This window comes from Sander lucioperca, chromosome 20 (genome assembly GCF_008315115.2).
Source record: "Sander lucioperca isolate FBNREF2018 chromosome 20, SLUC_FBN_1.2, whole genome shotgun sequence".
NCBI classification, from domain to species: domain Eukaryota; kingdom Metazoa; phylum Chordata; class Actinopteri; order Perciformes; family Percidae; genus Sander; species Sander lucioperca.
Window position 1 is genome coordinate 28,817,435 of NC_050192.1, and position 24,107 is coordinate 28,841,541.

General features: G+C 41.1%; 1 protein-coding gene and 1 long non-coding RNA gene across 3 annotated transcripts in view; one reads left to right on the forward strand and one right to left on the reverse strand.

Annotated features, from left to right (window-relative positions):
• The window catches only part of tmtc1 (transmembrane O-mannosyltransferase targeting cadherins 1), a 177,747-nt gene that overhangs the window by 17,476 nt on the left and 136,164 nt on the right, over nt 1–24,107 (forward strand). For both annotated transcript variants that reach the window (XM_031288168.2, XM_031288169.2), the window contains exon 2: nt 14,554–14,731. In XM_031288168.2, coding sequence (XP_031144028.1) covers nt 14,554–14,731 — 178 coding nt within the window. The remainder of the gene's footprint in view (nt 1–14,553; nt 14,732–24,107) is intronic.
• Nucleotides 213–19,514, reverse strand: LOC118493994. Its single transcript, XR_004896051.1, has 3 exons — nt 19,504–19,514; nt 2,246–2,253; nt 213–391 (listed from the first exon to the last, which is right to left on the reverse strand). It is a non-coding gene; the product is annotated as an uncharacterized LOC118493994 (long non-coding RNA).

Consider the following 24,107-nt stretch of genomic DNA (forward strand, 5'->3'; position numbering starts at 1 on the left):
CTGTGATCCTTGTTTATGTACCTGGCCCTGACAACGAACTTGCAGGAAATGTTGTGGCATTTCAGAATGCCACAACAATGCCGTCTCCAGGGCATCTGATCAGCCCGTGTTTTTGTTTGGGGACTTCAACAGCTGTGATGTCACCCCATTACTCCCCCAATTAGAGCAGTATGTGACATCAGCAACGCGATTGGATAGTATGCTGGATTTATGTTTTGGAAACATTCCAGGTGCATATGTATCCGAGCCCCGTCCTGCCCTTGGTCTGTCAGATCATAATGTGATATTACTACTGCCTAAATACAGACAGCAGGGCTTGACATTAACTTTTTGAGGCACTTGTCCTTTGGACAAGTACATTTACGTTTCACTTGTCCACGCACAAAATTCACTTGTCCGGGTAAAGATTTATCATTTTATAATACAAATTGTGTCTTGCTAATGCAGAATTCGAACAAACCGTTGAACGCATCCAAACTCTATCAACATTAATAAAATTCAGTTGAAACAGTAGAAACAAACGTGTCCCAACAATAGATTTCCCCTTCAACAAGAAAAAAGGATCTCCAGACTCCATAATACAAATTATACTTTGCATGCCGGTGTGCAGAAGTTAATATATTGAGATTCTAAGTCACTATTTTAAAGTTTCTCATTACTTTCAGATTCCTAGTCAATATTCTAAGTTACTAAGTCAATATATTGAGATACTTTGAGATATTGAGTCAATATATTGAGATTGTAAGTCAGTATTTTAAATGTTCTCATTGCTTTGAGATTCTTAGTCAATATGTTGAGATACTGAGCCAATATTTTGAGATACTAAGTCAATATATTGAGATACTAAGCCAATATATTGAGATACTAAGCCAATATATTGAGATTCTAAGTCAATATTTTGACCAGAGGTAGTGGTGACTTGAACTTGTACTATATCTAAAATAATTTTGTAGACAAAATGGATTTTGCCACTAAATGTTAGTGTTAACTTTGTTTTATTTCACTTTCTACCCGGCAGAGGCTGATTTACCAAGGGATCCTTTAAAAGGTGTAGCTACTATACAGTTGATTATTAGCTGATATTTAATCCGGCAAGTCGCGGAGCTGAGGTTTTACAATAACTGACGGACAAACGAGCAGCGGAGTAGTAACGTTACGAGGCAGAGAGCCAGCCGCTAAATCAGTCAAATTAACTTCATGCTTCATCCACACAAAGCACATTGCTATCTCCACGAGTAACAGCTTTATTTGGCTCGTTTTCTGTGAACGATGTGGCGAGGAGGTAACGGTAAGGCGGAGTTAGCAAGCTAACGTTAGCTAACTAACACCGGCTGGCTCGCTGTGCTTTCAGGCTGCATTGCTTACAGAGAATGTCTGAACAGCGGGCTGGGTCCAGAGCCATAGAGATAATAAGAGTTGCGACACTCAAAAAATAGTAGCCTGTAAGGCACGACGCAAAGCCGAGTGAAGTGAAAATAAATTAATAAATGGCAGCATGCGATTAATACGATTAAAAAAAATTAACGCATTATGCTTGGCCCTTAATCGCATCGCAATTAACGCGTTAATGCTGACGGCTCTAATAAAAACACATACCCATGTACTTGTTTGATTGTTATTGCATATTTGTAAATGTCAGTTTTACATTTGGAGTGGTAGGGTGACAACTGAAAGCTATGTATAGATACGTTTTTAAGTTTTGGAGGGAAAGCTTCACGTCCGTGTTAGCATGGGTAGCACTAGGCTACTGTCTTGTATTATCCTTCGTCACGGGGGCTTGTTTAGTTTATTTACATTTTGTATTAGCCTGTCCAAACGCGTTTGTTCTGACATGTCTGGGGACCCCCCCCCCGTGCCAGTTCACGTTAAATGACATCACATAGTATGCAAGGGTCACCGGGGGACCTGAAGCTCAACGCCAGGCCAATGCAAAAACCTGACCCGAAGGACAACACAAGGGTTAACCTTAACCTTACTACATCTTTTTTTTTCTTTTTTAAATCAAAGATGATTCAAGATGTTCTTTTTTGCACATCTGGACTATTGTATTTTCCTTGATTTTGCTTGTAATTCCGATTCACCTACCCGTGGTCAGAGAGCGATTGAGAAAGCAGAGGAGCAACAGTCCATTCAGCATTTAGTGTCCAGCCCACTTCTTCTGATGAGGCAGAAGTTGACCACACAACCATGATCATTTTAAGACTAAGCCATACACAAAGTATCACATATATTAAAGAATAACAACTCATTACACTTGGATGAATAAATGAAATGTATTTTTTATTAAACAATGAGTGACACAACAAGAACAAGTACAGAAAAAAAGGAATACAGTGGGGAAAGGAGACAATTAAAAAAAAAGCAATACCAATTAGATTTACCGCTGGCACCACTGGTTATAAAATCTTCAGCAAATGCAGATTCTTCTGCCTAACATCCGCACGCTGCAAAGGAGGATGCAGCATGTACAGCTGGAGCCAGGAGTTTTGGGGGTTAGTGTTTGAGATGCTGAGTGTTTAATAAAACAAATCCTCTCCACATATATCAGGCTGAGGTTTGTGGAATAAAAAACAAGTGGGAACAAGTATGAATAAGAGCAACAAAGTAGAGCCAGGGGGTATCAATAAATAAAAAAATGTTAGTCATGAGTGGAAAAAGAACAACAAATGTGTGAACAGGTGTGCTGTGTATCTTACTTGAAAAACAACAACAAAGTGAAGGAACAGGGGGGAATAGTATAAGTGATTAATTAACAAAAAATATCCTCCACATATATCAGGCTGAGGTTAAGGATTCAATCAAAGTGCATCAGGGCTGAGAGGAAGGTAAACAACCATGATAAGGGGTACCTTGGCAGCAAGAGTCAGACTAAGAAGGCAATTTCAACCCAGCAGACTTCCTCACCTAAGGTCATAACATCTAGTCCACTGCCAAACACCTTACTGGTTGCCATGGATGTATTTGGCCTCTCCATCCCCGGCACACCGTCTGCAGCCTCCAGTCGCCTCTTATTTCAGCAGCCAGCAGCCACCACCAGCAGCCACCACCAGCAGCCACCAGCAGCCGTCGCCAGCACCAGCTAGGGCTGCTCGAATATGGAAAGAAATATGATCATAATTATTTCGGTCAATATTGAAATCACGATAATTTAACACGATTACTCGTTGACTTCTGGAAAGATGTTGCAATTATTGAACTTAAAAACAGTGGAAAAAGTTAAAGAAAATCAGCAGTAAAAAAAAAAACACAACTGTGAAATTTGCCTTAATACTTTTTCATATTTAAACTTATGTCATTGTCATGTCACTTAATGATATTTTTTGTGTGGAATAATTTGTATTCATACATGTAATCTAACAGCCCTTTCAAGGGTATAATTAAACAAATGCAACCTTATTTCTAGACACACAGTAGTAGTAGCTAACACCGTCAGGTTCAGCAGATAAAACCTAAATAAAATCCGTCCTTAATCAACATTAATAATCAAGCTAACGAGCTAACAAAGTAGCAGGCAATCGGTCGGCTACCAAGATAAAAATATATATAATTACGCTGTGCACACATACAAATAAATATCAGTATATGTATCATAAAGGGCCTCTGATAAAATATAGACAGTTGACAATTCAAAAGAGGTAGCTATTTAAGCAACTTATCTCAGAAGTTACTCGACGGCCAGCAATGAAAATGAACGATGGATTGTTTGGAACTATGCAAGACTCCATACCCCGGAAGTAGGCGGCAAAAAGCGTACAACGGAGTCCAATGGGAGTGTCGCCTCTCTGTCTTTCTCTATCACTCTGGCTGGGTCGTTAGCGGCCCGCTGACCGGCTACCGCTGGGTCCGCTGCCGCGGATTGTGGGGGAAAAAATGTATCGTTTCAAATCGGTAACATAGACGTAATGAGTGGCACATAACGTGAAGTAACATGGCATTTTATTTAGTTTGAGTTTTAACTTGTCCAGTAGGGCAAGTAAATTTCTCTTCCACTTGCCCTACAAAAAATCCACTTGTCCCGGACAAGCGGACAAGCCTTAATGTCGAGCCCTGAGACAGCAATTAAAAACACAGAAGATTCAGACAAAAACCATCCAAGTCTGCAATACTGAATCTGTAGAAAGGCTGAGGGGATGCTTTGAGCTCACAGACTGGGAAATGTTCTTTGAGGCCTGCAATGGTGACTTGAACAAACTTAATGAGTCCATCTGCTCTTATGTATCATTCTGTGCAGATTCCATCTAAACAAGTCAAGCTCTTTGGCAGGGCTTAATTTGAGCCGGAACACGCCGGAACATGTTCCGGCACCTCCAACGTTGGATCCGGAACCTTTTTTATTGGATCCGGCACCTCCTGTGTCACTATGAAAAATGAATCGCCTAAATGAAAAAAAAAAAAAAAACTTGGTGTAGTGTTCAATGTTATTGTCTGTCTTGTTAGTCTTTATTCCCCATTGAAGATCCAAAAAAATCTTATGTTTGCAATTTCGATGCGTTTTGAGGTGAATTTTCAGGGTAAGACGGAGGGGGAGAGGGAGGGAGGGAGGGGAGGCACTTCAACAGCGCGGCGCTGCACTGCAAGTGACACAAGCGCTTCAGGGGAAAATGTCAAAAAGACAATAAAGTTTGCTTAACTTTTTCAAATACGCTGGCCAGTCGGATCCCAAACAAGCAAAAACCGTTTCTGCCGATCAAGAATGTGGAGACCACGGTGGGTTTTTGGTTAATTTAATAGTCCGATGGATAATTACTGCTTGTGAAAACGATTGTTGCAGTGTAGCCTATTTATTTATTTTTTTTACATTTCTCACCGATGCAGTGCACGTTCTAAAATAAAAATAAACATTACCCTGATGTACACACAGCGTTGTTTAGGTTTTTTTAGTCAGAGGTAGGTAGTGTCATTTTTTTTTTTGTTCCGTTACCTCCGACCCCCGTTTTAAGTCGCCGGATCCACCCCCCCTCTGCGCTCCGGGACCTCCCACAAATTAAGCACTGCTCTTTGGTAATAACAAGCCTTGGATTACAAAAGAGCTCAAACACTGTCTACATTTTTAAAAGTGTGAGGATCTTAATATTACATCTCATCTGAACAGATTTCTTTCATTCAGACAACTCTGTATTGTAGTTTAAAACTTTTGTAATAACAGCCAACTTAATAAAATGTAGGCTTTTATTCAGGCTCAGATCCATAATACATTTAATGGGTACGGGCATGGAGACAGAGAACGAAAACAGGCTCGGTTAGCAGTGAGCTCCGGTCAACCGTTAGCTCCAGTTAACTCCATTACAACGACTGGCGGAGCACACTGCTACGGGGAACAACTAGACTCTGATAAATGACATTCGGGGCGCTTTCACAGTTAATCCCACAGTAGTCCCGCTTTGCCAGACCTTCCTCCACAGTGCTGCGGAGGAAGGTCTGGCTAGTCCACACAGCATTCGGTAATGGGAGAAAAACGTGCTCTGGTTTATTGGCATTTATTTAAACCAATCACAATCGTCATGGGTGGTGCTAAGAGCTGGACGGAGGCACAGTGCCTCTGCTAAATAGTCTCAGGAAGGAACTTGTTTTGGTGGAACATGTGTACGTTCAAAAGTAGTTTTAGTTTAGTTTAGTTCAGATTGGACAGATAGTCTAGCTAGCTGTCTGGATTTACCCTGCAGAGATCTGAGGAGCAGTTAACCATAGTCCTCACAAATCCACCAGAGGTTAGAACACCAACACAAAGGAAGCGTTAGGTTATGGAAACATGCGGCTGAATTTCCAGCGGCAACGGGACACTAATCCCACGGCATGCCACAACAACACAAGCAGTGTGCGCTACTACCATCTTCTGAGCCTGAAGTGAATCGTGTTGTCGGTGTTGACGCTGTGTCACTCATGGGCAACATTTTACGAGGGGGAAGGGCTGGAGGCTGCTGGTCTGTGTGCACTATAAAAATACATCGCTGACTGGAAAAAAGTTTAATTCTGGATTTTATCTACTAAGCAGAACCTATGTATGGGAAACACTGATTATAATAAAACATGTACAGTAGAATCCAGTTGGCTATCAATAATCATGAAATTTCACTGGTAGTGTAATCAATGACTTTTTTTTTCTTCTACTTTGGTATCGAGTATTGTGTACTTCTGGTGGCATCGGTACCGACTACTAGATTTTTGGTATTGTGACATCCCTAACAACAACAACACACAGGCCCAAACAAACAGATATTCCGTCACAGAATTAAATGAGTAAAAAATACTGGCTTTAGCATTGTTGTCAGAAAAGCATGTTTCCTTAATATCTGATGACATATTGTGGTCATTTTTGGATTTAATACAGTAAATCTATTACAGATTGGAACTGTTCCTTTTAATGTTAAGAAAACGACAACCAGACCCTGCAGCTCTGTCCACTTTGGCTCTGGGAATAGTTTTCAGGGGAATTCATTTGGGGGAAACCTAGAAGAGTGTTGTGGAATGTGAATGGCTGCCCTCGTGACACACATAATGTGTCCCCAGGCGGAGCTCTATCAGCACACTCTGCACTTAAGAAAACTAAAACTGCGAGTGTGTGACTATGAGTGTGGGTACCCTGGTGTTTGTGTGGTCAGGCAGCAGGATGGTTTCACTGTTTGATGATGTCAGTCTAATTACCCAACAGCGTAAAACCCCTCAAGCAGCTGCTCGCCAGTCCTCCGTCTGGCAGTGGTTGAAGGAGATATTGGCGCCTTAATGCTTCTCCTGAGAGCAGACGGTGTGACTTGCGGCTTTGCAGGAGCATCTGCTCTCAGAAACACACACATAAACAGCAGTACACGATGAGTGAGAGATCAGATATCAGATATCACGATATTCTTGACCAAATACATCAATGTCGATTTTGTGACAATATTGCAGGGTTGACAATTGATGCTTTCATAAAAAAATTATTACAGTGAGATTTTAGATAAATAATCCTTAATAATGTGGTAAACAGTTTCAAGTGAAATTATAGACAAAAATAGTGGGATGTCAAAACACATCTTCAGTTCTTCAAATGATATTCCCTCAAAATGTTTTGTTATTATCAATTTAGACAACGTAATTGTATGTCACGATATCTCAATATATGATTTGTTAATGACACGATTCCATTAAAGACGATAAATTATCATATTGAATTATTGCCCAGCCCTAAGTTACAGTATTATCCAGATACAATGGAGGGGAAGATGATCTTTTAGGAGTGACAGGTGTTGCCTCATTGCTCATTAGGGATCGACCAATACTGTTTTTTTAAGGCCGATACAGATTATAACCGATAACAAAGAGGTTATTAAGAATATTAGGGCTGTACGATATGAGGAAAATATGCGATAAGGTTTTTGAATGTTGCGATAACGATTACTTGCGATACATAAACAGTGTACTTAAAGTTACTCAGCTCTGCTGCTTTCAGTATTCTGCTAAAATACAACAAACTACTTGTTGAATTTAAAACAAATGAAATATCATTTCCAACATTCTTTTATTAAACAAATTGAAGATTCAATTGAATATAAAAGTTCCATTTTAAAGTGCAGTTTTCCGCTGATATTTTCTTTCAACCAACACAAAAATCTTGTCCTTGAAAGTGTCTTTCGCGATATGTCGCAGCCTATCGTGATATGGTTATTGTGCCAGTTGATATTGCGATGACAATAACAAAAACAATATATTGTTCAGCCCATCTATTATTCAAAATTAAGATTTTGGAATGTTACAAACTTTGTTTAGATGCTTTAAGCAATTATTTAATAAATGAGAAACTTTCAACATAATCCCCAGTAACAGATAGTCAGATAGAGTTGTGGGGGGGACATGAAGTCAGACTCAGTGGTGAGTCAAACCGAAGCAGAGGGACAGACACAGAGCTGTAGCCGAGCCAAAGTACAACACTTTTTAATTCATTCACTTGATCGGTTATCAGGCAAATAAAACACTGATACAGATCTGCAAAAAAACAGGCCCATAATCGACCAGGGCCGATAATCGGTCTATCCCTATTGCTCATTCGGGGGGGGGGGAGGGTGTTCAATGCTTTGGGTTGTAGCTTCCAGGGCTGATTGGCAGTCAGCTTCTCCACTGCATCTTTGTTAGTTTGTCATGTGAAGGATGCTGGTTCACATGGCAGACCCTCCTGGGGGATGGATGTGTAGCTACACTCTTTTCCTCATCTGGTGAGATAGCCTTTAGACTTCAATCCTTTACTCTCACCTGCCACAGCTGCCGTGTAGCTGAGAAAAGGCATTTCCACTTTGATCTGTGAAGAAATGATGAAAGGGTGATTCGGGTCACAGGGAATGCCAGGCCCTTTTTCTCCACTCTTTCTCTCCTTGTGGAAATTTACCAGCATTTGTTCAACTCTAGTCTCGCATTGCCAGACCTTCCTCCACAGCACTGCGGAGGAGGGTCTGGCTAGTCCTCACAGCATTCCGGGATGGGAGAAAAACCTGCTCTGGTTTATTGGCATTTCTTTAAACCAATCACAATCGTCTCGGGCTGTTAAGCGCTGTACGGAGCAATGATGCCTCTGCTAAATACCCTCGGGAAGGAACTTGTTTTGGTGGAACATGTGTACGTTCAAAAGTAGTTTTAGTCATGCAACAGAAAACTCAGATTGGACAGATAGTCTAGCTAGCTGTCTGGATTTACCCTGCAGAGATCTGAGGAGCAGTTAACCATAGTCCTCACAAATCCACCAGAGGTTAGAACGCCAACACAAAGGAGGCCCAAGGCAGCGGATATCCGGCCTAAATGAGTGAAATCCGCCGGGATTTCTGTCGGCAACGGAGCAATCCCAGAAGTGGAACGTTGTGGATATAGACTAGTTCAACTCTAACTGCTATCAAGACTTGCATATTAAAAGTATTAACAGACACCGCTTATTAAATGGAAAATATGAAAATAATTGATAAGGCCAGGCCATTTTGAAGACAGACAACATGGTTTTGCTAATGTGTAATATTTTGCATCTGTCATAGTAAGGACAAGTTTTGCTTTTTGAATACCAAGTTTCAGTAAAAATCCCCTCACAGGCATTTTCTATGCTGCAGCTGTTTCAGCATGATGTATGATTACTTTTAGAAATTACAGAAAATGATAGATAGTTTATTATTCGTATAGATAGTTTTATTAGCAACGTTTTCTGTGTAGTGCCATACATGAAGATGAATGGCGACAGTACCCGGAGGTCCGCGTTTACCCGCCGGTACAACTCTGCCATGTGTCTCGCTTCATCTGCTTAAAAATAAACAACTTTCCCTTTTTAGTGTTTAGCTTAGCACAGTGCCATTGAAACCATAAACCCCACTGGCTTAGGCACGTCATCCTCCCCAGTTCTATCCTCTCGTCTAAAAATCGTCATGTCCGGTTTCAAAAAACCAAGATGGCGACGGCCAAATTGCCAAACTCCAGTCTTAAACAGCAGTCCACAAACCAATGGGTGACGTCACTGCTGCTACCGCCACCATCTTTACAGTCTATAAGCAAGATACATGTATGAACAACATGAGACAATCAGGGGAATGCATCAGTGTTATGTGAGCAGAGGGCTACAGGAAAGAGTTCACAGTCCTGATGGCTAAGGGAAGACAACTGCTTGTTTGGTTTTAGTGGACGGTGACCTGTAGTGCCTCCCCGAGGGAAGGAGCTGGAACGGGGCGTGAGAAGGATGTGAGGAAATAAAGAAGATTTTTGGCTTTGTATCACAGACTGGAGTCAGTTCAGTAGACCTACTGAGAAAGGCTCAGTGCTTAACTTAATCACATAAGGCTCTGATGTACTTCAAAACGGATGCAGACAGCAGAGTAAACAGTGTCCTCATGTCTGTCCCTCTGCCCCCTCCCCTTCAACTCTCCTGCACAGCCCCTTGGGGAGGTGTGCCTCACAGTATGAAAAGCCTTGTGTTAAACGCAAATAGAACGCAAAGATTCCAGGAATCTCAGGGCTCCAAATATGTCAACGTGCCGCAAAACTTTTTCATTGGCCTGACATTAAGCAGGTCTGTCTCTGTGTTTATATACAGCATGTGCAGCAGGGTGTACTGCAAACTGGGTCTAAGTCAAAGTCACAGTGGGCCATCAGGAAATTTTTTAAATGCATTTTTAAAATGTTTTTTTCTGAACAAAAAATGTCTCATACAAGTAGCAAACTCTTTTAAGGAAGAATAAGCCAGTGCATAGGCTGTGTGTAAAGTTAAAGAGAGAGAGAGAGAGAGAGAGAGAGAGAGAGAGAGAGAGAGAGAGAGAGAGAGAGAGAGACATGGTGAGTATGAAGTAAGCAGTAGGCTTGTCCAAAAAAAAAAATAATCCTTCAACTCCAAGACCCAAGCCAAGTTACACCTGCTGATTGAAGTAATGGGGTTAGGGGCGCCTGGGTAGCTCACTTGGTGGAGCGCGCGCCCAGGTATGGAGGCTCGGTACTCTCCGCAGTGGCCGCGGTTTGCTTCCGACCTGCGGCACTTTGCTGCATATCATTTCCCCTCTCTCTCCCCCTTCAGGTCTGGGTTGTCCTGTCAATAATAAAGGCCTAAAAATGCCAACAAGAAATCTTAAAATCTTAAGCTTACTTAAGGTGGACCAGCTTTTCTCCTTTTAGTAACTAACCACTCACCAGCCAGCAGCAAACCGAAGCAGCGAGGAGTCAGAAATGATAATAAAATGTTACTGCGGTAAACCTATGGGGAATGTCATGTCAAATTTATTTATAAAGCACATTTAAAAACATTTCAGCTCGACAGTGTAAGGGCCGCAGCAGGAAAGGCGTGGTCATACCTGAGATTAAGTCAATACTGAACCAAACTGAACCCAATGAGTAGCCAGCATTGCCTTTTCCGCGTCAGTGAACACTGCAGGGCTTTTGGGATGCTATGAAGGTGAAGGACACACAACATTTCTAAATACACACACACACACACACACACACACACACACACACACACACACACACACACACACATCCTCACATCCTCAAGGCACTTTTTTTCTAGCTGAGTCCTGAACTGAGCAGTGATTGTGGTGAGAAAACAAGGGAGATAGGGAGAGAGAAATAAATAAATGGCGAGAGATAGAGATAGCAAGAGGCCATGTGATTAAAATAGAGTCACAAGGACAGATGACACAAGACAGGGAAGGAAGAAGACGTGACGGATGCTCTTCTGATAAATGAGGAGAGGAGTAGGAGGAGGAGGAGGAGAGGGACACAGCAGATAATAGAAAGAGACAAGAGTAGGAGATGAAGAGTGAGAAATAAGAAGTGACAAAGAAGAAGGTTAGGGAAGTGATGGACGGTGGCGTTGGAGTCCGAGAGAAGCTGATTCAGATGATGCCAGAGCTTCATTTCCCAAAAGCTGTTAATATCTTTCAGAAGAAAAAAAGTTATTACCTAAAGTTCAAGGATCCAGTTAGGGACGTGGTGTGATTCTGTCAGCTAGGACGTTTAAATATACTATGCCAACCAATGACATGCAGCAAAGGGCCGCAGGTTGGAGTCTAACCCGGGCTCGCTGCGTCAAGGAGTAAACCTCTATATATGGGCGCCCGCTCTACCAACTGAGCTATCTGGGCGCCCATAATGTGCCAACCTTTATTTCAGAAAATGGACTTTGTTTATCCCATATTCAAAACTTATCTAAGCATTTTACCCTCAGTTGTCTGCTCTCTCTGCCTGCAGTGTTTTATTCAGCTTATTTGAAATTGCAGGGATCTGTTAACTGCTGATGTAATGCTCTCCAGAATATTTAATAATCTAAAAAAAATTATATATATATATATATATATATATATATATATAGTAACAAAGCTAACAAAGCTGCATTTTTGTTTGTTTGGCGGTGGCCAAACAAACAAAAATGCAGCTTTGTTAGTTTCATTTAAACATGGCCACATTATACGTAGACCAAGGTCATCAACTTAAAGTAAAGCATAAGCTCAACCAGCACCAGACTCAAATACAATGAAATAGGGCTGGATCCCTATTTGATTTTTATATTTTGCAGTTTCACTATGGCTTTTTTTTTTTTTTTTTACCCCAGTAACTTCATTTGAAAAAGAATTCTGAACAAGCCTTTTTGACTGAAATCTGTGAGGCTAAAATGAACCGAACAATACATACATACCCCGAACCGTGACTGGCGGACCAAACGGTTCCATCCCTAATGATAAGGTGTATTATCATCATTCAGGCCCAGTCAGGCTCATTGTTATTCATGTTTGAGAGAAGTGGTTATACAGACCCATCACTAAAACACATATTAGATCCCTCCAGCAGCCCGTCAAAATGTCCTTGAGCGGGACACTGGACCCTGACCTGCGCCCTTATTGTAACACTCTTTGGATAAGCACATCAGCTAAATGCCTCAAATGAGAAATTTGAATTCCTCTGAAGCGTTCACATGGTCGAAGACCCTGGCCGGCCCTCTGGGAAATTTATCTCCGAGCCCTTCACTTGCTCCACACTCATCTCAGCATCAGCATTAGAGCTGATCAGCATCAGCTAAGGGCAGGGTGAGATAATGGTGAGGGTTAATGTGCTCTCTGCAAGCTCAAGCAGCTTTTTATATCATCCTCATTGAATTATGAATAAAAGAGGGATAGTGGAGGCCAGAGTCTCCTTCATCACATAATACACTGGACGAGGGCTCACAGAGGACCCCATTAGAACTGATTACAATCAGAAATAAGGAGTTCAGATGTGAAGCCCTACTCTGTTCAGCTCGCCCTTTTCCCTTGTCAGTAGCGTTAAGGTAGGAAAAATCATATTCCACTCTGTCAGTATGACATGTTTTTTTTTTATCTTGTTCTAGTCTTGCATTGCCAGACCTTCCTCCACAGTGCTGCGGAGAGAAAAAAAAAATGTATTTGTTGCTACATAAAAACAATAATAATTTCCTCACAACTCCAATTTCATTTAGATTTACGACGTTCGTCTATAATGCATTTTTGCTATTCCCAATCCAAAAGAAAGATCTCTACCTCTCTCAGAACCCGTGTGTGAGGGGCGGGGGCAGCTGAGCTCTCACTTACACACGGTGCTGCGCGTGCACATATACACACACGAAAACCTGATTTAGTGATGGCGTGGAGAGAACTAAACATTCAGAAGTGTGGTTACACTTTACTATAATTGTGGGCAAAATGTGGGCGCGTTCATAAATTCAGTCTGAAATGGTCAGAAAGTGTAATGGTAGCGAGCTGCAGGAAACACTAAGACAGGAGAGGTCCCGACTTCAGCCAGAGAAGGCAAACATGTTGATCTTTTCTCCAGAAGAACAGCTAAGAACTGTTAGTTCTTTGCAGCCTATCTGCATGTCTCACCCGAGTCAAATAACGATTTGTTTAAAAAAATGCTGTTTCCTTTGCTGTAAAAATGTTTGTTTTATTTATTTTACGTTTCTATAATCTGCTCAAAACAATGCTTTTGTAGTTCGCTACTCAACAATGTTAATTGATATACAGTACATATGAGAAAATAAAGAAGCGTCAATTCTGTTGTTAATTTCTTTCTTTTTTCCTTAAAAAATGTACTGATAAGAATCAAGTTAAAGTACCGTATCGATAAGCAGTATTGGTAAGAGTAGTAATAATATAATTAAAATCTTACCGATACCCATCCCTAGTGACGGCCATCCGGCAGAACCTCCGGAACCATCCCGTAAATGAAATGTCTTCCATATAGACTAATCCTGGTCTAACTCCTCATTGAAGCTGTGTGGTGTTCAACCTGAGTTTGATATTCATCTTTGGGATCACTACTAGGGTTTAAAATAAAGCTGTGGTTTTGAACAAAAAATGTTGCTCCTTCAATTACCTGGGTAAATATTCTTAACATCTATCTACTCCTTGTCCCACTTGGAAAATCCACAATCTATGAATATGTACATACATATTGTTTCTGAAGTTTAAATGTCTCCTACTTCACTGATCAAATAAAATGATATTAATATGATAGAAAATAAAATCTAATATCATGGAATGGTGCTGGATCCTAAACCGCTGCAGTGCTTTCAGAGTTTGCTTTTATCAGGTTGTTGATATTCTGTTGGGTGGAAAGGGAATTGTCACAGTGTAATACCAATTATGGTAAACCAAGTGAAAATTGCATCTCACTGTTATTCTTCACTGATGGATTAGCTGCTGGAAGTTCTTAAGCAGGGTGTGATTTGGTCTTTCTCCAAGCAATGCTTTTATTTGAAATTCATGGCACTGCAGAAAATGGATTGAGATTCTGTTCAGGATAATAAGACAATCACTTCATCCAGGAAATGTAAAAGCTAATTTACCTTGGAGATACCCTCCATAATCCCACTGCGGTATAACGCTGAGCGAAGGATGACCATTTTTTTGTCTGTATGTGGTTAGGGTTTATGGAAAAATGAATGGCATTGACTGTACTTATTTATCCATCACTCTGTATCTGTTTTTTTTTGTTTGAGTTTTAATCACATCTGATATCTTTTACGCATGAACTTTCACACAGCCAGAGATAACACAAGTACAGCTCCCATCTCATCTCACAGTGCTGAATATTTCTCTCTCTGTCTGTCAGGTTGAACATCCTGCTGGGCGGCATGACACCTCTCTATTTCCACATCATCAACGTGTGTTTGCACTGCTCTGTAACCTGCCTGCTCATGTACACGTGTGAGCGCTGCGTGTTTGAAGACTGGCGCCTGGCCTTTGTCACAGCACTGCTCTTCGCTGTGCACCCCGTCCACACCGAGGCCGTGAGTACGCGACACACAGACTTTCAACAACCGGGCGGAGTTCATGCAAGAGTTGAACCCTCGGGGTTCTACCTTGACATCTTGAACACATTACAAATTGGTTTACATTTTCTCAATCTAATTTGAAACTTTGACCTTTCACACAATGTCCCATTTCATTGAAATAGCTACTATAAGAGCATTGACCTTTACCAGCACTGCCAGCCCTTTTGCAAGCTCTAATCCCTCATCCAGCAACCTCGGGTCCTGAGGAGCACTTCAAAGGGATACTTCAACGTTTTGGGAAATAGTTATATGCCGGACTATTTCTTGGCTGGGACCAATAACTTCCTGGAGTTTCTTCCCTTTTTCCTGAGAACTGGTCCCAGCCAAGAAATAGTCTGTCACACAACCCCCAGTTGAACCGCAAACTGCTTATGTTAATTACTAACTTGTGAAACAAGACGTGATGGTAGGCAGATTTTGTTACCTTCAAATTGAGGTGGGACAGCACTTTCCTGTTTCCAGTCTTTATGCCAAGTAATATGTCAATGATTGATGAACTGTATTAACGACGCTCACCTTCTCCGAGTATAAATGTATTTTAGCGGTTGCAGTAAATGGAGAGATAAAGTCGGAGCAACAGTATTGTTGTCCGTCCAGCTGGGCTAACCTTAGCTACAGTGAACCACACATCATGTCGATCAGATCTGCAGAAAGGAGCCCCACAATTTCAAATGAAGTCAGTATATTGTGTTATTTAGTTTATCCTTCAAATAACTTGGTGTTTACTTGTTACTTGTTCTTTTTATTCTTAATGAAGCCTACTGCATCATGTCCAGGGTTGGGTATCATTTGTTTTTTTTTCCAATACTAGTGCTAAAACAATACCCTTTTATGTTATATTAATGAACGTCTGTTACATTCAAGCCATTGCCAAATGAGTTGCTACAAAGCTAATTAAGACTCAGTATGGCTATGTTCGGAAGATTGTGGTGTCCGGTGACTTTCCCACGCAGAAACTCGAGTGAAGATAATGACCTCTTCTGAAGAGTCCATCAGGTTTTTTTAATCCTCCGTGTCCTCCTTGGCTACTAGCAACTGCATGGAGGAGGGGTGAGGGGGGTGATCACGGAAGGCTTGTATCACGTGGATCATCACAGTGTTGTTGTCATTACTTAAAAAATCCTCATGGGGGAGACAGAAACTATGCACTATAGCTGTATTGAAACTGAGCTATCGCAATTGCTTTTCTTACTATGACAAGTCAACATGTCTGCTGTGAAAAAGGTCTATGTTGCACCTAACCTTTACATGTCTAAATGGAAAGCCATTGAAGTGGAACATCTCTCCAGGTCTCATTAATTCAGTTCAGCTGGAGTCAGTGGAAACCAACAGAAAACCCTTTGTAATTCACTAGAGCATAATTACATTCAGTAATGTATCCTGGAGCCTGTAGCATGTGGTTGGCTGATTGGTTAAAAGAATTGTGGAATAATGTTTGAGCAAATTGATTGGCCATGGAAATGCTCTTGCTGATTTGTTTATGAATTAAATTTCCTTTTTTATTAATAAATTATAGTTATTTATCATTTGTTCTATTTAAAATGCAGCCTCCTGCAAGACAGCCAAATGGGATGCAGAGTCAGGGGCTGAATTTATGCTCAAGCTGATTCAGAATTTATTCAGAGCCTAAAAACAGACGACATTCCCCTTGGGGTCTGCTTGTTCTGTCCCAGTTGACTATCTTGTGCTGCTGCTTCCTATTGGAAAAACATGACCACCTCATACCTATTCAGCAGTTCTTTTCTGTGACTGTGAGGAGTTCTATCAAAATTAAAAAAGGAAAAGTACCTCCCTAACTAGTCGTGACCAAACTGTGTATTTAGTCTCACGTGCTTGGAAAACATCCACTATAGCTGCAAATAAGGATTATTCTCACTAACCATTACAATGCAGACTAGTTTCTTTATCAAGCCAATCATTTTGAAAATTTGATCTATAAAAAGAGTGAAGTAATGGCCTATTACAATTTTCTGAAGCCCAAGGTGTCGTCTTCAAATATCTTGTTTTGTCCAACCAACACTCCAAAAGCTGAAAGACATTCAGTTTACAATGATTAACTAACTACAAATATCTCCCGTTGCTAAGCGTGGCAAGTCGTATCTAAGGTCCGTCCTATTACCTGGAGCAGTGAACGTTTGCATTGCACAAGAACCTTATGGGATGGGAATGATTATTCCAGGTATTAGTCAAATTCTCAGGTGTAACCAGGGAAACTTTTCTTTTCTAACTTTCTTTTCTTGTTCTTTTTCTAACTCCGTTCGGTGTTTCACTATGGGAATCGCCCCGGCGTGACCAACTAAGGACGCTCCAATGACACCGGTGTCGAACTGTGCTAGGGCCACGCCCCCTCATATAATCACAGTCGACCAGCTCCTTACAAACCATTCTCGCTTTCTTCCCGTGAAGAAACTATACTAAGCTCCCTCTGTGCTTCTGGGCTAGCTTGGTTGGCTACAGTTCACAGACGGACCGTTAAGGACTACGTTGCCGAACGCAGTTCCCGACCCAGTCTGGATTCGCTGAGTAGGTACTTCGAAAGAAGTTTTTACCTTGTGGTTACACAGTGGAAGCAGTGTCCGCGTCAAGGCTGAGGGAGCTTAGTATAGTTTCTTCACGGTAGAGCTTAGATCGGCCCAAAAAATCAAGCCCGAACCTGCCCGAGCCCGAGCACGTTGCGTCCGAGCCCGGCCCGACACATTAACTGTAATTATGAGCCTGAGCCCGATTTAAACCCGACAATGTTTTAATACGTGGGCCGTTATAACTGATGTTCTCAACTAAAATTCAGAGTTGTTTGAACTGCCAAAATCTGTTTAGAAGAATACAACAAGGACGAAGCTGTAAACTGCTGTTAGTTTAGAATGGAACAGATCGCAAGTGGATCCGAATGAAGAAACGTAAAAAAAAGAGAAACAATGATGAACAACATATTGTTGTCACTGCCCACGACTTGTTTAAACTGCTTCCATACCTCCGACTTTCCTCCACACTTCTCCTGTTTTTCTTTTTTTCTTTACATCTTCAAGCTCCCAGTGTGATGCGTGTGAGAGGAGGAGACTCCGCGCATGAAGTGCTGCATTTTGTAACTGCAGCCTAACTTTTGTACACATTTGTTACTTTTATATAGCCTATATATATTTATAATATTTCTGATTATGGCATAGCTATCTCCCCACCCAAATAGGATAATAAGGTAATGGATAAAAAAAAAAAAATTGCTTGATCAAGGGTCCGGCCTGGGCCCGGCCCGAGGATGCGGCGGAAAATAATGGCCTGAGCCCGACCCGAGGTCCGCTCGGGTCGGGCTCGGGCTCGGGCTTGGGCCGAGAATCTAAACTCTACTTCACGGGAAGAAAGCGAGAATGGTTTGTAAGGAGCTGGTCGACTGTGATTATATGAGGGGGCGTGGCCCTAGCACAGTTCGACCTGTCTGTCACGGACAGATGTGATGTCATTGGAGCTTCCTTAGTTGGTCACGCCGGGGCGATTCCCATAGTGAAACACCTCACTCTGTTATCAAATAACCGGGGTTACGTTAAGTAACCTAAAGATTTTGATTATAAAACAAATTAAAATATAAATTAATGGTTAAAAAATATCATTTGGCAAATGACCATGGTATAAGGGGGTTAATGCCGTTAATGTCGGGCATTAACCCTTACAAAAAATGTAGAAAAGCAGACATTCCGGAATTCCGGTTCTGGAAAGCAGAAGTCCCATTCATCTTTTGTATTCACAATGCCACGTGACTCCCAGTTGGAGCTCTTCTACATCTTGGATTGGCATGAAACTCAGCTGTGTTAGAAAATAGCTGGATCTTAAATAAAAAGTCAAAGGTACAAGCTTGTGTACTAGGGCTGCACATTTTGAGATAGAGTCACATTGCGATGTAATGGTATCATGATGGTCAACTTGCTTGATTTTGATAGGAAAATGCACAAAAATACTCAAATTTTGAAATGTGCATTTTTCAACTTGAACATACAAAGTTAAACGAGCTTAAGAAATACATAAACAAAAAATATATAACAATAATGATATAATATATGTTTATATATAATACAATTTTTAAAGTAACTTAAATGTACAATATGTAATTTTCTGCCGCTAGGGGTCTCTCAGTCAAAACAATGAATGTAAAAACGGACTTTTGATGACGTCGTGAAGTGGCGTGGGATTATGGGAGTTTTCATTGTTTAACACAATTGCCGATTAAAATATATCTGTTCCCAGATGGACAGTTTTGTCCACGTTACGTTTAGTAACTGTTATTCATGTCATTCTGAAAAAATAGCTGCAGTTTACCCACATAATTACGTTTTCTTGATTCGATATCTACTTCGCGGCTTGGGCTGGCCGCCGAGTATCTTCGGGGCTGGCCAAGCCTCGGCATCGGAGGTACACAGCGGCCGAGGACACGTCTACATCCATGGGATAACTTTTACGTCCGATGGCTAGCGGGTGTTGCTACTGAAATTCTCCATCGTCGCTTTGGTGTCTAAATGTAACCGTTGTTGCTGCAGGACAGTCACCATTTGTCGGTCAACATAACTAAAATACTCTGTTACAAGTAAAAGTCCTGCATTGAAAATGTTACTTAAGTAAAAGTATGTAAGTATCATCAGGACAAACTACTTAAAGTATTAAACATAAAAGTACTACTCTAAAATCTACACTAAATTCTCACATTTTAGAAACTGGAAACGTTCCAAACTGTTCTGTTCAACTAAGTGTTTTTATCAGCTAATCATTTCAGCTGGACTTTTAGGCAGTTATATTGTTGGGAAGATTAATTTATAATAAAACATCAGATTTTATAAACTAAATTTGTGTTTAGTGTGCAGAAATCTGAATGTGTAAAGTAACTAGTAACTTAAGCTGTCAGATGAATGTAGTGGAGTAAAAAGTACAATATTTCTCTCTGAAATGTAGCGGAGTAGAAGTAGAAAGTGGCATGAAAAGAAAAGACTCAAGTAAAGTACAAGTACCTCAACATTTGGACTTAAGTACAGTACTTGAGTTAATGTACTTAGTTACATACCACAACTGGGTGACTACTCTGTGTTCCCATATGTCAGGTAATTTAGCTCTCACACACCTCTTTCCATTTAGAACCTCTGCTTTACTTTCCATATGATTCCCATAGGGGAAACGTTTCCTGTTAGCTGACTCTGAAAGGTGGTGAGTCAAGTTGTGCAAGTTGTGGCATCTGTGACTAGGCAGATAGATCATTATTCCTCTCCCTGCTCCAACAGGTAAGGTGACAATACAAGGCTCAGATGTTCACTACTCGAGCGCTGTACAGAAATTGGAATGGGAATGTGCACAAGGGGGAGGGCAGGAGATGAATGGATCAGAGGAGTGTGTGCAGCATGGAGAAAGAGTTGAGCGCAGAAAGAGAGACGCATGAGATATGGTGAAGGGCGATGAAAGGAAACGAGGGGCAGGCGGAGAGGGAGGAAGAAAGGGAGCGAGCGAGGAAGAGATGAATAGAGAGCAGCAGGGGTTGTAGCAGGACAGGTCTCCTGCCAGGGCGCTCCACTGACTCCCTGCACAGAGAGACGCCAAGGCACAAAGAGGAGGAGAGGAGAGAGCAAAGGGAAGGTTCAGAAGAGAGGGAGAGAGAGCGAGCTGGGAGTGAGGGAAGCAAGACGACGAGACAGAAAAGAAAGTGAGAGCAGGAAGCGTGAAGGAGGCAGAAATAAGGTCTCAAAGTCTCCAGGCTGGTGTAGGAGAGAGTTTGATTTCCCTGCTCATCTCCCAGCATGCCAATCAAACTGCCAGAATACAGGCAGAAACACTTGGGACTGGATGTGACTGGGAGAGAGGAGTGAGAGCTGGCTACTGGCTTTGTGTACACACCCTCAAACGAGTCACGTTTACTTTCTGTTTATAAGCATTTTATTAATCCACTTATGAAATTCAAGTCTATTTAGGCATGGTTTTCAGCATTTTTGTTTTGGTTATACATTTCTTAGTCTATATCCGGGATTGCTCCAGTGCCGCCGGAAATTCTCTGCAGGGTAAATCCAGACAGCTAGCTAGACTATCTGTCCAATCTGAGTTTTCTGTTCCACGACTAAAACAACTTTTGAACATACACGTTCCACCTAAACAAGTTCCTTCCCGAGGCTATTTAGCAGAGGCACTGTGGCCTCGTCCGGCGCTTAGCACCGCCCAAGACGATTGTGATTGGTTTAAAGAAATGCCAATAAACCAGAGCACGTTTTTCTCCCATCCCGGAATGCTGTGAGGACTAGCCAGACCCTCCTCCGCAACGCTGTGGAGGACTGTATAAATATCCTTCCATCCATTTGGCCCATGTTAATATGAAACTAAATTCTTATACAATATACAAACCCCAATTCCAATGAAGTTGGGACGTTGTGTAAAACGTAAATAAAAACAGAATACAATGATTTGCTAATCCTTTTCAACCTATATCGAATTGGAAACACTACAAAGACAAGATATTTAATGTTCAAACTGATAAACTAAAATTTTTTTGCGAATATTCACTCATTTTGAATTTTATGCCTGCAACACGTTCCAAAAAAGGTGGGACAGGGGCAACAAAAGACTGGTGTGGGGGTGTGTTAGTGCCCATGGCATGGGTAACTTGCACATCTGTGAAGGCACCATTAATGCTGAAAGGTACATACAGGTTTTGGAGTAACATATGCTGCCATCCAAGCAATGTCTTTTTCAGGGACGTCCCTGTTTGTTTCAGCAAGACAATGCCAAGCCACATTCTGCACGTGTTACAACAGCGTGGCTTCATAGTAAAAGAGTGTAGGTGCTAGACTGGCCTGCCTGCAGTCCAGATAGTGTGTGTGTGTGTATATGTGTGTATATATATATATATATATATATATATATATATATATATATATAGTATAGTATAGGTACTAGACTGGCCTGCCTGCAGTCCAGATAGTGTGTGTGTGTGTGTGTGTATATGTGTGTGTGTATATATATATATATATATATATATATATATATATATATATATATATATATATATAGTATAGTATAGTATAGGTACTAGAGGTACTAGACCTGTCTCCCATTGAAAATGTGTGGCGCATTATGAAGCGCAAAATACGACAAAGGAGACCCCGGACTGTTGATCAACTGAAGTCGACCAAGAATGGGAAATAATTCCACTTACAAATCTTCAACAATTAGTGTCCTCAGTTCCCAAACGCTTAGTGAGTGTTGTTAAAAGGAAAGGTGATGTAACACAGTGATAAACATGCGCCTGTCCCAGATTTTTTGGAACGTTTTGCATCAAAATGAGGTTTGAAATTGGTTGAAAACAGATTTGCAAATCATTGTATTCTGTTGTTTCACACACACACCTCAGGCAGCCACACATGTTTGATGTGCAGCCCAGAGAAGCATGTTTGTTCCCTCTTTGAGAAAGCTGAAACTAATATTCCGAGTGGAGCTGCAACGATAGGTCTATCGACAATAAATTAATCTGCAACCACTTATCGATTTAGGGTTTAAGTAATTTAACAACTGAAAATGCTAAACAGTGGATGGCTTCAGCCTCTCAAATGCCTCTCAACTTTTACTTGTTGTAATATCATAGTAAACTGAATATCTTTGGGTTTTGGATTGGAAGTTTCCCAAGGGAATTTTTTTCTTCTTCTCTTCTTCTTCCAAAGACCCCTGGGGCTGTTTGTATCACAAGGCAAGGCAGCTTTGTTGGTATTAGGGCTCAACTGATACTGGTTTTTCAAGGCCAATACAGATTATTAGTAGTTAATGAAACCGATATTTGGAACCGATATGCATTTACAAAAAGAAAATATTTTAGTCCAAATTAACAATTTGGAATGTTACAAACTCCAACACAAAAGTTAGTTTAAATACTCTAAGCAATTGCTTAATAAAACTGAAACTTTAAACTTAATACACAGTCAAAAAATGAATAAATAAAATCAAAAATAGCTTCCTGAAGTTGTAACGTGCTAACAGTTTGTTTGCAGGTGTTGCAGACTGTAGCGGAGCCAAAGTAGCAAACTTTTTAATTAATTAACTTTATTGGTTATCGGCCAAATAAAACACCGATACAGATAATCTGCAAATTGCCAAATATCGGCCCCGATAATCATCCGATCATTGGTCGATTCCTAATTTGTATAGAACATTTCAGCAACAAGGCAATTCAAAGTGCTCTACATTAAACATTAAAGAGCAGTTCAAAACAGTTCAAAATATAAAAACGTATATAATACGAGAATAAATGTTACAGTGCAGTAAGAGAAATGAACAATTATTTAAAGAAAGGCAGCATCAGAAAGAAAGGTCTTCAGCATCACAGTTTGATGTCACCTTTTCCCCTCCGTTCATCGTTGTTAAGTTGCAAATAGAACCTGGATCAGTGTGTCTCTGGTTTCAGACAGTCTACACTGTCTGGCAGTCAGTCAATGAGGCTCCTTTTTCCGAGCTGAAAAGCCTCCATTCATCCATATCTCCTGTCCTCTCTCTGCTGATAGCCCGCTGACCACGTGTGGACACCGTCAGCCATATGTGTGCTACACACACACACACACACACACACACACACACACACACACACACACACACACACACACACACACACACACACAAAGCTGTCTTGGGATGAAGCAAAGGAATAGGAGACTCGAGACACACAACTCTGACAGTCTTTTTGCAAAAAGTCACGCTCACTCCGTATTTGTGTTTGGTTGTGTTTAAGCGGCCTGTACTTTCACACTTCCTCTCCCCCTGTGCTGGGGTTTGGATGCAGAGACGCAGCTGCAGCCTAGCTCAGATTCCTGAATAATTATGTAATAGACCCAAATTAGAGAGAGAGAGAGCGAGAGAGAGAGACAGAGACAGAGAGAGGGGTTAGACAAATAGGTATGTTTCTCTCCTCCTCCTCCTCTCGTTGTCACACTGCCTACATCCATATGGAGCCATTTATTCTACTAATAATGAAACAAGCAGCTGAATTACAATTAAAGGGGTATTCCAATGAACATGTTATTGCACTTCTATAAAGCTGGGAAAGTGCAATCCAATTTGTAATTTGCAGAGGCATGTAGAGTAGTGGTGGTGATGGTGCAGTGGATATGACACATGCCTTTGGTGTGGGAGATCTGGGTTCAATTCCCACTGCGATACATCAACCAATGTGTCCCTGAGCAAGACACTTAACCCCTAGTTGCTCCAGAGGCATGCAGCCTCTGACATATATAGCAATTGGAAGTAGCTTTGGATAAAAGCGTCAGCTAAATGACATATAATGTGATGTAATGTAGTACAATAAATACAGTAACATTTTAAAAATACTTGG